The sequence below is a fragment of the Carettochelys insculpta genome, chromosome 1 (genome assembly GCF_033958435.1).
Source record: "Carettochelys insculpta isolate YL-2023 chromosome 1, ASM3395843v1, whole genome shotgun sequence".
Lineage (NCBI taxonomy): Eukaryota > Metazoa > Chordata > Testudines > Carettochelyidae > Carettochelys > Carettochelys insculpta.
Window position 1 is genome coordinate 235,011,992 of NC_134137.1, and position 12,830 is coordinate 235,024,821.

The 12,830-nt window shown below is 62.6% G+C and overlaps 1 protein-coding gene across 1 annotated transcript in view; it reads left to right on the forward strand.

Annotated features, from left to right (window-relative positions):
- LOC142013990 (scavenger receptor cysteine-rich domain-containing protein DMBT1-like) overlaps nucleotides 1-12,830 on the forward strand; it is a 98,013-nt gene that overhangs the window by 38,814 nt on the left and 46,369 nt on the right. The window contains exon 9 of the mRNA XM_074996020.1: nucleotides 6,447-6,463. Coding sequence (XP_074852121.1) covers nucleotides 6,447-6,463 — 17 coding nt within the window. The remainder of the gene's footprint in view (nucleotides 1-6,446; nucleotides 6,464-12,830) is intronic.

Consider the following 12,830-nt stretch of genomic DNA (forward strand, 5'->3'; position numbering starts at 1 on the left):
CCCCTCGGCCGAGGAAACACCGGCCCCGCGGAGGGCAAGACGGCGGACCCCGCGCCTACTGCCGGCGGTGGCCACAGACCCCCAGCTGCTGGCCATCCATCGCCGGCAGCTGGAGGTGTCGGAGCAGCAGCTGGAGGTGTCCCGCCAGTACATCCGGCTGCAGGAGCAGGCGCTGGCCTGGCGCCGCGAGGCATGGGGGGCCCTGGTGGACACAGTCAACCACCTGGTTGATTTCCTGGCCTCCCATGCCGCGCCGGCCGCGCCACCGCCCGCCAGGGCCGCTCCTGCAGCCCCACCTCCAGCTGCTGCAGCCGCCGCCGGCCCGTCCGCCGTCGCCCCACCACCTCCCCGCGAGGGCCACCGCGCCGAGGGACCCCTGGAGCCACCCGAGACTCGCCGGCGCCGATACCTGCCAGTGGAGCCCGCTCCCACCCAGCCGCGCACCAGACTGCAGGCCCGCCGCAGCTCCCGGCCGAGCACGCCCACCGCTGGGCTCTAGGGGCGAGGGGCCCGGGACGTGGCCCCCCCCCCTTCTTTGACTTTGGGGACTGGGTGGGGGGTGGGGGGGGTGGGTGTTTCCCCGGTTTGCCCCGTCCCCCCTGTACATAGTTCTCCCCGTTCTCCTCCCTGCTTTTTGTTTTTCTTTGGATGGCGCACAGACCTTTCATTTTTTTATTGTTGTACATAGTTTTATTTGTGCCCATCTTGGTTTTGTTGAATGTTTGTTCCTCCTTTTTGGTTTCTGTTTCACATACATATATTTTTTTATTTAAAAACAAAAAAATTCGTGAAGACAACAAAAAACACATTAACGTTCACCCACAAGTTCGTGCTGTCATTTCTCCTGGACAAGGGGGGGGGGGGCGGTGGGGTGCTCCATGGTGGTGTGGGCGTTGAGGCAGGAGTGTGGGGGAGGAAGGGGCGGGCAGTCGGGGACCTGGGCAGAGTTCACCCCGCGGCCTGGTCATCGAAGTGGGCCCGCAGGGCCTCCCAGACCCGGGTCCCCTCTGGGTCCACCTGCCGACTGGGGGCAGCAGGTGGCTGGAGGTGTGTCCTGCCGGCCTCGGCAGCCCAGCCCTGAAGAAAGCTCTCCCCCTTGCTCTCCACGAGGTTGTGCAGGGCGCAGCAGGCACCCACAATCTGGGGGATGTTGTTGGGGCTGGCATCCAGGCGGGTGAGGAGACATCTCCATCGTCCCTTCAGGCGGCCGAAGGTGCGCTCCACCACCTGGCGCGCACGGTTCAGGCGCTCATTGAAGCGCTCCTGGCTGGCGGCGAGGTGGCCCGTGTAGGGGCGCATAAGCCACGGCCGGAGGGGGTAGGCCGCATCCGCAATCATGCAGAAGGGCATGGTGGTGTCCCCCAGAGGGATCTCCCGCTGGGGGATGTAGGTCCCCGCCTCCAGCCGGCGGCACAGGCCCGGGCGTCGTGGGTGCTGCCAGGCCAGCCCACGTAAATGTCCTGGAACCGTCCACGGCTGTCCACCAAGGCCTGCAGGACGACGGAATGGTAGCCCTTGCGGTTCACGTATCGGCCTCCGCTGTGGTCCGGGGCGCGGATGGGGATGTGGGTCCCATCCAGAGCCCCGAAGCAGTTGGGGAAGCCCAGGGTGGCAAAGGCGGCAATGGTGGCATCTGGGTCCCCCATCCTCACGAGTCTGTGCAGGAGCATGGAGTTGATGGCACGCACGACCTGCAGGGAAAGCACATGGGACAGCCTCAATGAGGGGTGAGCAGGGTGTGCATGGCCCTGCCCTGCTCTGCCCTGGCCGCCCTGCTGTGCCCTGGCCCCCCTGGCCTGCCCTGCCCTGCTCTGCCCTGGCCCCCCTGCTGTGCCCTGCTCTGCTCTGCCCTGGCCCCCCTGCTGTGCCCTGGCCCCCCTGGCCTGCCCTGCTCTGCTCTGCTCTGCTCTGCCCTGGCCCCCCTGCTGTGCCCTGGCCCCCCTGGCCTGCCCTGCTCTGCTCTGCTCTGCCCTGGCCCCCCTGCTGTGCCCTGCTCTGCTCTGCCCTGGCCCCCCTGCTGTGCCCTGGCCCCCCTGGCCTGCCCTGCTCTGCTCTGCTCTGCCCTGGCCCCCCTGCTGTGCCCTGCTCTGCTCTGCCCTGGCCCCCCTGCTGTGCCCTGGCCCCCCTGGCCTGCCCTGCCCTGCTGTGCCCTGGCCCCCCTGCTGTGCCCTGGCCCCCCTGGCCTGCCCTGCCCTGCCCTGGCCCCCCTGGCCTGGCCTGGCCTCCCCCTGTGGGTTCTCTTACCTCCATGAACACAGCCCCGACGGTGGCCTTTCCGACGCCAAACTGCTGCCCCACGGATCGGTAGCTGTCCGGAGTGGCCAGCTTCCAGACAGCGATGCCGACCCGTTTCTCCACGCTGAGGGCACGCCGCATGGCAGTGTCCCGGTGCCGGAGTGCGGGGCTGAGCCACTGGCACAGCTCCAGGAATGTCTGTCGGGTCATCCTGAAGTTGCGGACCCAGTGCTCGTCGTCCCACTCCCCAAGCACCAGGCGCTCCCACCAGTCGGTGCTGGTGGGGTGGCTCCACAGCCGCCGGCGTGTGAGGCGGGGGGTGGAGCAGGGTGCTGCAGGGGGAAGGGCTAAGCCCTGCTGCCCCGGGGGCATCTCCTCCCCTGGGGCAGGAAGGTGCTCAGCTGCCCCCAACATGGCAAGAGCCAGGGCAAGCCCTGCTCCTGCCAGGAGGGCTGGCTGGACCTCAAGCTGCTGCTGCTGCGGCTGCTGCTGCGGCTTCTGCTGCTGGGGGTCCATAACTGCGGCGCTCGGGGTCTGTGTGCCTATCTGGCTCGTCAGACCGCGTGCTGTGCAGGCTGAGTGTATGTGGGAGGGGCCCTTTAAGGGAGCGGCTAGCTGTTGCCCCGGAAGCGCTAGCCTGCCCTGTGACCCTGTGTGCAGCTGTGCCTGGCATCCCTATTTCGATGTTCGGTACTTTGGCGTGTAGACGTTCCCTCGCTGCGCCTATTTCGATGTCGGGCTGCGCAACGTCGAAGTTGAACATCGATGTTGCCGGCCCTGGAGGACGTGTAGACGCTATTCGTCGAAATAGCCTATTTCGATGTCGCAACATCGAAATAAGCTACTTCGATGTAGGGTGCACGTGTAGACGTAGCCATAGTTTGTAAAAATCCCTTTCCAGACTCTTGCCCCCTGCTGGCCTAGGGGGCTTATGGCTATCATGATCCCCATCGCTGGCCTCTTGCTGTTGCGCTTAACCCAGCTCCCATGGTCATTGTACAGTTATAATGGTCTCCACTACCAAACACCTCCCTTTCCATTTTAAGAGATGCAGTTGAACTTCAGTTACATCCCATTACCCTGCCACAACCAAACCCTTACCTTGCTTGAAGCTATGATAAGAGGAAGCTGCATATCAAAATTGGTGGTCCTAGCTCTTATGGGCTACGTCTACACGTGCATGCTACATCGAAGTAGCTAATTTCGAAGTAGCGACATCGAAATAGGCTATTTCGATGAATAGCGTCTACACGTCCTCCAGGGCCGGCAACGTCAATGTTGAACTTTGACGTTGCGCAGCCCAACGTCGAAATAGGCGCGCGAGGGAACGTCTACACACTCAAATAGCACACATCGAAATAGGGATGCCAGGCACAGCTGCAGACAGGGTCACCGGACGGACTAGCGCTTCCGGGGCAACAGCTAGCCGCTCCCTTAAAGGGCCCCTCCCAGACACACTCAGCCTGCACAGCACACGGTCTGAGGAGCCATAGGAACACAGACCCCGGGCGCCACAGTTATGGACCCCCAGCAGCAGCAGCAGCAGCTAGAGGTCCACCCAGCCCTCCCGGCAGGAGCAGGGCTTGCCCTGCTCCGTGCCATGCGGGAGGCAGCTGAGCACCTCCTTGCCCCAGAGGAGGAGATGCCCCCAGGGCAGCAGGGCTCAACCCCTACCCCTGCAGCACCCCACCCCCCCGCCTCACACGCCGGCGGCTGTGGAGCTACCCCACCAGCACCGACTTGTGGGAGCGGCTGGTGCTTGGGGAGTGGGACGACGACCGCTGGCTCAGGAACTTCAGGATGAGCTGGCAGACATTTCTGGAGCTGTGCCAGTGGCTCACCCCCGCACTCAGGCACCAGGACACCGCCATGCGACGTGCCCTCACAGTGCAGAAGCAGGTCGGCATCGCTGTCTGGAAGCTGGCCACTCCCGACAGCTACCGATCCGTGGGCCAGCAGTTTGGTGTAAGCAAGGCCACCGTCGGGGCTGTCTTCATGGAGGTAAGCGAACCCATGGGGGGAGGGCAGGGCAGGGCAGGGGAGGCCAGGGCAGGGGAGGGCAGGGCAGGGCAGGGGAGGTCAGGGCAGGGCAGGGGGGCCAGGGCAGGGCAGGGCAGGGCAGGGCAGGGCAGGGGGGCCAGGACAGGGGAGGGCAGGGCAGGGCAGGGCCACTCACACCCTGCTCACTCCTCATTGGTGCTTTCCCGTGTGCTTTCTCTGCAGGTTGTGCGTGCCATCAACGCCATGCTCCTGCACAGGCTTGTGAGGCTGGGGGACCCAGATGCCACCATCGCTGCCTTTTCCACCCTGGGCTTCCCCAACTGCTTCAGGGCTCTGGATGGGACTCACATCCCCATCCGTGCCCTGCATCACAGTGGAGGACGATACCTGAATCGAAAGGGCTACCATTCTGTCGTCCTCCAGGCCTTGGTAGACAGCCGGGGACGTTTCCAGGACATTTATGTGGGCTGGCCTGGCAGCACCCACGACGCCCGGGTTTTCCGGAACTCGGGCCTATGCCACCGGCTGGAGGCGGGGACCTACATCCCCCAGTGGGAGATCCCTCTGGGGGACACCACCATGCCCTTCTGCGTCATCGCAGATGCGGCCTACCCCCTCCGGCCGTGGCTCATGCACCCCTACACGGGTCATCTCTCCGCTAGCCAGGAGCGCTTCAACCAGCGCCTGAACCATGCGCACCAGGTGGTGGAGCGCTCATTTGGCCGCCTGAAGGGACGCTGGAGATGTCTCCTGACCCTCCTGGATGCGGGCCCCAACAACATCCCCCAGATTGTGGGTGCCTGCTGCACCCTGCACAATTTGGTAGAGAGCAAGGGGGACACCTTTTTCCAGGGCTGGGCTGCGGAGGCCAGCAGGGCAGATGTCCAGCCACCTGCTGCCCCCAGTCGGCAGGTGGACCCTGAGGGGACCCGGGTCCGGGAGGCCCTGCGGGCCCACTTTGATGAACAGGCCACGGGGTGAACTCTGCCCAGGCCCCCTACTGCCCGCCCCTTCCTCCACCACACTCCTGCCCCAACGCCTACACCATGGAGCACCCCACCGCACCCCCCTCCCACTTGTCCTGGACAAATGACAGCACGCACTTGTGGCTGAACTTAAACTTTTTTTTTTCTTTCCAAACCTTTTTTTTGGAACTGTAAATAAATATTTGAACCAAAAACCAAAATCTATGTACAAACATGTTGAACAAAAGCAATATGTACAAAAATAAAACAATACAAAGAAACAACAGTCCTCAATAATAAAAAGAAAACCAGGGAGGATAAAGGGGAGAACTATTTACATGGGGGGGACGGGGCAAACCGGGGGCCGAAAAGAACAGGGTCCAACTATATACAAGGGGGGGGCCACGTCCCGGGCCCCTCGCCCCTATAGCCCGGCACCAGGCATTGGTGGCCGGGAGCCCTGCCGTGGTCGCAGCCTGGTCCGTGGCTGGGTGGGAGCAGGCTGGACCGGAAGGTATGGTGGCCGGCGAGTGTCAGGTGGCTCCAGGGGTCCCTCGGAGCTCCGGCCCTCGCCGGTGGGTGGCGGGGGGACGGCGGACAGGACGGCGACGGGCGGAGCAGCTGGTGGTGGGGCTGCAGGAGCAGGCAGGGTGGGCGATGTGGCGGCCGGCGCGGCATGGGGGGCCAGGTAGTCCACCAAGCGGTTATATGTCTCCATGTAGGCCCCCCATGCCTCCTGACGCCAGGCCAGCGCCGGCTCCTTCAGCTGGAGGTGCTGCTCCGCGACCTCCAGCTGCCGACGGTGGATGGCCAGCAGCTGGGGGTCCGTCGCCATCGGTGGTTGGTGGCGCAGGGTCCGCCGTCTAGCCCGCTGTGGGGCCGGTCGGTCCTCCGCAGAGGGGCTGCCCTGGAGCGATGGTCCCGGACGGCTCTCCGGGACGACTGATGCCTCGCCGGCACTCTCTTCCGGTCCTTCTGATGGGGCAGGTGCAGGACACAGGAGAGGAGGGGGGAAGAAGAATGGAGACAGACATTAGTGTGGGCCCCAAGCCATGGCCTTTGTCCCCCCAGCCCTGTGCTGCAAGTTCCCCATCCCCATCTCCGGGAGATGCTGCTGTGATGGATGGGTTTCAGGGGTCCCCCTGCTGTGCACCCCATCCCCTGGTGGGAGCGACTCTCACTTCACCCCGCAGGGTCTGACAGCAGGAGAGGTTTCTTAGGCCACAGATGCCCAGTTTCTGGCAGGAGTGACAGCACCAGCTGTCGGAAGAGACAGTCCTTCCAACCCGTCGTGGGGAGAAGACCCCAAGGGGTGCCCCTCTGGGATGCAGCTTTCCCCCTCCTCAGGCTGGCTGCCTTCCAGCTCTCCCTTCCTCTAGCCTCTACCTGTGGGCCCCGCCCTCGCCCCCCAAGTCCAAGCCAGCTCGGCTCCTCCCTTCTGTTTGTTCATGGCAGAGGTGTCACCTGCCAGCTGTAGCGCCAGGATCCTCCTTTGGCCCTGGGAGCTCCTCGGCTCGGGTGGCTCATATGTAGCCTGAGTCTCCCTTTGGCACTCCCCCCACTCCATCGCATGCTGCTGCTGCGGGGTGTCCCACCCCCTCCGCCCGGCGGCCCCTCGAGGTTCCGCTCCCCCCCTGGCCCGGGGATGGGGTATGGCACTGTCATACGGGGTGGGGGGGGCAGGGGCTGATGGATGCAGTGCTGTGAGTGCCATGGCCCTGGTGTCCTTGGGGCCATGGCCATGTGAGTATGTGGGGGGCCCTGGACACATATCTCTTACCCCCGCCCCTCAAGCCCAGGGGTGTCCACCAGAGGGGGGTACCTACCTGTCGGTCCGCTCCCACGGTCCGGAGATCCCCAGGGGGCGGAGGCCCTGCTGCTGCTCCGGGATGGCAGGAGGAGGATCTGCAGCCCGGATTCTGCGGAGGAGGAGCCCCCCTCCTCCTCCTCCTCCTCCTCCTGCCGCGATGTCCTGGGGGTGGCCTCCGGGGGGGGGCCCCCGGGGTGCGGGGCTTGCCTCGGGGGCAGACTCCATCTGCAGGGCCTGCTGGGGCTCGTCGGCCGAGGTGTCAAGGGTGGCCGGAAGGGAGGAGGTGAGCCGGGAGCCCAGGATGTCCCTCAGCTCCCTGTAAAAGGGGCAAGTGACGGGGGCGGCCCCAGATCGGCTGGCCGCATCCCGGGCCCGGGAGTAACCCTGCCGCAGCTCCTTGACCTTACTCCTGACGTGGTCAGGAGTGCGGGCAGGGTGACCCCAGGCAGGCAGGCCGTCGGCCAGCCGAGCGAACTCATCCGCGTTCCGCCTCTTGCTCCCCATTACCTGGAGCACCTCCTCCTAGCTCTAGAGCCCCAGCAGGTCCCACAGCTCGGCCTCCGTCCAGGAGGGGCCCCGCTGCCGCTTGCCAGCCTGGCTGCCCTGGCTCCCCTTGGGGGGGGTCCCCTGGGGGCGCTGGGGGGGCTGCCGGCCAGCCATCGCAGCTGTGTGGGGGGCTGAGGGTGGTGCAGGCTGGCCGCGTGTGCAGGCTGCAGCCTGCAACTTCCCTCAGCTTGCTGCACAGGAAGGGAGGGGGAGGGGACCTTTAAGGGGCCACTCCACACGGCCACCAGTGAGCTGAGGGGCTGGAGAGAGCGTCTCTCAACCCCCCAGCTGATGGCCGCCATGGAGGACCCGGCAATTTCGACGTTGCGGGACGCGGAACGTCTACACGGTCCCTACTTCGACGTTCAACGTCGAAGTAGGGAGCTATTCCGATCCCCTCACGAGGTTAGCGACTTCGACGTCTCGCCGCCTAACGTCGAAGTTAACTTCGAAATAGCACCCGACGCGTGTAGCCGCAACGGGCGCTATTTCGAAGTTAGTGCTGCTACTTCGAAGTAGCGTGCACGTGTAGACGTGGCTATGGTGTGTGAGGAATTCTTTCACAGATACACTGATAGACAGAAAGACAGACACACAAAGTTTGTAAAATATATAGTACATGACGTAAGATAGCCTTGCAACTATCCTGATAAAATTGACTAAAATCTTGAACAAAGTCTGTCAGGTGTCAATGGAGAAGTAACTTGTCTGTATTTCAAATGTGTTTGTTCCTGTGATAACACAATGAAGAATTTAAGTTCCATACAAATTGTTTGGCACATTGTGAACGTTCAAGTTGATGGCCCACTGAAGGGTACTTAGTTTGCCGGATAAATCATAGAAAAAGCTTATGTCAGCGCCATTAGATTTCCTGAATATTGGGTCAGATCAGAGTTTTCTATTGATCTTGCTTTGTGGCTGGTTCTTTGGGATCAGAAGAAACCTTGACTTGATTAAAATGCTTGTAATTAGCCATTTATCATGAATTTTAGTAACTGAATGGTGACACTAAGGCTGGGATACCTACACAGTCTGCATTTCTGATATCTAATTTGCAGCTGTGGTGAGACAGGGCTTTACTTTTATCAGGCAAGGGGCCGAGTCAACACGTGTCTTCAAAAAAAACAAGAAGTCCAGTGGCACATTACAGACTAACAGATATTTTGGAGCATGAGCTTTTGAAGGCAAAGGTACCCATCGATTACCACTGCAGGATCACCTCCACAAGTACAAACTTCAAATGCAGGGCTACACCGTCCTGCAGCAGAGCTCGATGGGTACCTTTGCCTTCGTTTCAGCTCAGCTAGGTTTCCTATCTCTCCCAGAATTCAACAGCATCTCCTGAAGGGGGTCTTTGCCCACGAAAGCTTATGTTCCAAAATATCTGTTAGCTTCACTTTTGTTATTGGCTTGGTATTTCTTACTAAAGACTAAACACCCACTGTAGGGTGTGTCTTCCCGATTTATCAGCAACGTGAATCTCATATTCTCATCTGAGATTCACTGAGGCGTGGAAACAGAGGGCTTCTTTTTATCTATCTGAATAAAAATAAACTATGCCATCTTCTTGGCTGGCGATACTACCTCAGCTGAACCAGCCCACCCCCACAGTCTCTATGGGACAGGACTCTCAGTCAGCAAAGGAAAACGAAGAGGGACAGGGATGAGGTATTCACCAACAGGCTCTGCAGGAGTGATGACCCCTGCGGTACCAGAAGGCAAAGCCGGAATGGGACACACAGCAGGGGGAGATAATAGTAGCCCAATTCCTCAACAACAACAACAAGGAACAGTGGCTGATGGAGCAACTGATGCACCTGGTGTTCACTGGGAGCAAATTCCACCACCAATACCAGTGGATTACCACTACAGCATCACCTGTACAACTACAAACTTCAGATCCAGGGCTACCCTGTTCTCTAGTGTACACTGTCCTGCAGCAGAGCTCGATTGTTACTTTTGCCTTTGTTTCAGCTCAGCTAGGCTATCTCTCCCCAGAATTCAGCTTCCCATATTCTCTAAGGCTTCACACTCTCTTGAACCCTTTTATTTGCCACCTTTTGTTTTCCGGGAGAGGAAAGCTGCATCTACACGTGCACGCTACTTCGAAGTAGCGGCACCAACTTCGAAATAGCGCCCGCAACATCTACACGCGTCGGGCGCTATTTCGAAGTTAACTTCGACGTTAGGCGGCGAGACGTCGAAGGCGCTAACCTCATGAGGCGATAGGAATAGCGCCCTACTTCGACGTTCAACGTCGAAGTAGGGACCGTGTAGACGATCCGCGTCCCGCAACGTCGAAATTGCCGGGTCCTCCATGGCGGCCATCAGCTGGGGGGTTGAGAGACGCTCTCTCCAGCCCCGCAGCTCACTGGTGGCCGCGTGGAGCGGCCCCTTAAAGGGCCCCTCCCCCGCCCTGACTGCAGGAGGCTGAGGCAACGTGCAGGCTCGTGCCTGCACACACCTGAGCCTGCACAGCCCTCAGCCCCTGAGACCAGCCATGGCTGCCCAGCAGCCCCCCCAGCGCCCCCAGGGGACCCTCCCCAAGGGCATCCAGGGCAGCCAGCCCAGCCAGAGGGCCACGCAGTCTGGGAAGCGGCAGCGGGGCCCCTCTTGGACGGAGGCCGAGCTGCGGGACCTGCTGGGGCTCTGGAGCGAGGAGGAGGTGCTCCAGGTAATGGGGAGCAAGAGACGGAACGCGGATGCATTCGCTCGGCTGGCCGACGGCCTGGCTGCCTGGGGTCACCCTGCCCGCACTCCTGACCACGTTAGGAGTAAGGTCAAGGAGCTGCGGCAGGGTTACGCCCGGGATGCGGCCAGCCGATCTGGGGCCGCCCCCGTCACTTGCCCCTTTTACAGGGAGCTCAGGGACATCCTGGGCTCCCGGCACACCTCCTCCCCTCCGGCCACCGTTGACACCTCGGCTGACGAGCCCGAGCAGGCCCTGCAGCCGGGCTCCGCCCCGGAGGTAAGCCCCGCACCCCAGGGACCCCCCCGGAGGCCATCCCCGGGACATCACGGCAGGAGGAGGAGGAGGAGGAGGAGGAGGAGGGGGGCTCCTCCTCCACCGATTCCAGCCTGCATATCCTCCTCCTGCCATCCCGGAGCAGCAGCAGGGCCTCCGACCACCGGGGATCTCCGGACCGTGGGAGCGGACCCACAGGTAGGTACCCCTCTCGGGTGGACACCCCGGGGCTTGAGGGGCGGGGGGAACAGAGATGTGTCCAGGGCCCCCCACACGCTCACATGGCCATGGCCCCAAGGACACCAGGGCCATGGCCCTCACAGCACTGCAGCCATCAGCCCCTGCCCCCCGCCACCCTGCATGACAGTGCCATGCCCCATCCCCGGGCCAGGGGGGGAGCGGAACCTCGAGGGGCCCCCGGGCGGAGGGGGTGGGACACCCCGCAGCAGCAGCATGCGATGGAGTGGGGGGAGTGCCAAAGGGAGACTCAGGCTACATAGGAGCCACCCGAGCCGAGGAGCTCCCAGGGCCAAAGGAGGAGCCTGGCGCTACAGCTGGCAGGTGACACCTCTGCCCTGAACAAGCAGGAGGGAGGAGCCGAGCTGGCTTGGAATTGTGGGGCGAGGGCGGGGGTCACAGGTAGAGGCTAGGGGAAGGGAGAGCTGCTAGGCAGCCAGCCAGAGGAGGGGGAAAGCTGCATCGCAGAGGGACCCCCCTTGGGGTCTTCTCCCCACGACGGGTTGGAAGGACTGTCTCTTCCGACAGCTGGTGCTGTCACTCCTGCCAGAAACTGGACAGCTGTAGCCTAAGAAACCTCTCCTGCTGTCAGACCCTGCGGGGTGAAGTGAGAGTCGCTCCCACCAGGGGACGGGCTGCAGGGCAGGGGGACCCCTGAACCCCGTCCATCACAGCAGCATCTCCCGGGGACGGGGATGGGGAACCTGCAGCACAGGGCGGGGGGGACAAAGGCCACGGCTCGGGGCCCACACTAACGCCTGTCTCCATTCTTCTTTCCCCCCTCCTCTCCTGTGTCCTGCACCTGCACCTGCACCATCCGAAGGACCGGAAGAGAGCGCCGGCGAGGCATCGGTCGTCCTGGAGACCCCTCCGGGACCCTCGCTCCAGGGCAGCCCCTCGGCCAAGGAACCACCGGCCCCGCGGAGGGCCCGACGGCGGACCCTGCGCCTGCTACCGGCGGTGGCCACAGACCCCCAGCTGCTGGCCATCCTCCGCCGGCAGCTGGAGGTCTCGGAGCAGCACCTCCGGCTGCAGGAGCAGGCGCTGGCCTGGCGTAGAGAGGCATGGGAGGCCTTGCTGGATACCGTCAACCGCCTGGTTGATTACCTGGCCCCCCATGCCGCGCCGGCCATGCCACCGCCCGCCATGCCCGCTCCTGCAGCCGCACCACCGGCTGCTCCAGCCGTCGCCGGGCCGTCTGCTGTCGCCCCACCACCTCCCCGCGAGGGCCACCGCGCCGAGGGACCCCTGGAGCCACCCGAGACTCGCCGACGCCGATACCTTCCGGTGGAGCCCGCTCCCACCCAGCCACGCACCAGATTGCAGGCCCGCCGCAGCTCCCGGCCGGGCACGCCCACTGCTGGGCTCTAGGGGCGAGGGGCCCGGGACGTGGCCCCCCCCACTTCTTGGACTGACTTTGGGGACTGGGTGGGGGGTGTGGGTGTTTGCCCCGTCCCCCCCTGTACATAGTTCTCCCCGTTCTCCTCCCTGCTTTTTGTTTTTCTTTTGATGGCGCACAGAGCTTTCATTTTTTTATTGTTGTACATAGTTTTATTTGTGTCCATCATGGTTTTGTTGAATGTTTGTCCCTCCTTTTTGCTTTCTGTTTCACATACATATATTTTTTTATTTAAAAAAAAAAAAAATTCGTGAAGACAACAAAAAACACATTAACGTTCACCCACAAGTTCGTGCTGTCATTTCTCCTGGACAAGTGGTGGGGGGCGGTGGGGTGCTCCATGGTGGTGTGGGCGTTGGGGCAGGAGTGTGGGGGAGGAAGGGGCGGGCAGTAGGGGGCCTGGGCAGAGTTCACCCCGCGGCCTGGTCATCGAAGTGGGCCCGCAGGGCCTCCCAGACCCGGGTCCCCTCTGGGTCCACCTGCCGACTGGGGGCAGCAGGTGGCTGGAGGTGTGTCCTGCCGGCCTCGGCAGCCCAGCCCTGAAGAAAGCTCTCCCCCTTGCTCTCCACGAGGTTGTGCAGGGCGCAGCAGGCACCCACAATCTGGGGGATGTTGTTGGGGCTGGCATCCAGGCGGGTGAGGAGACATCGCCATCGTCCCTTGAGGCGGCCA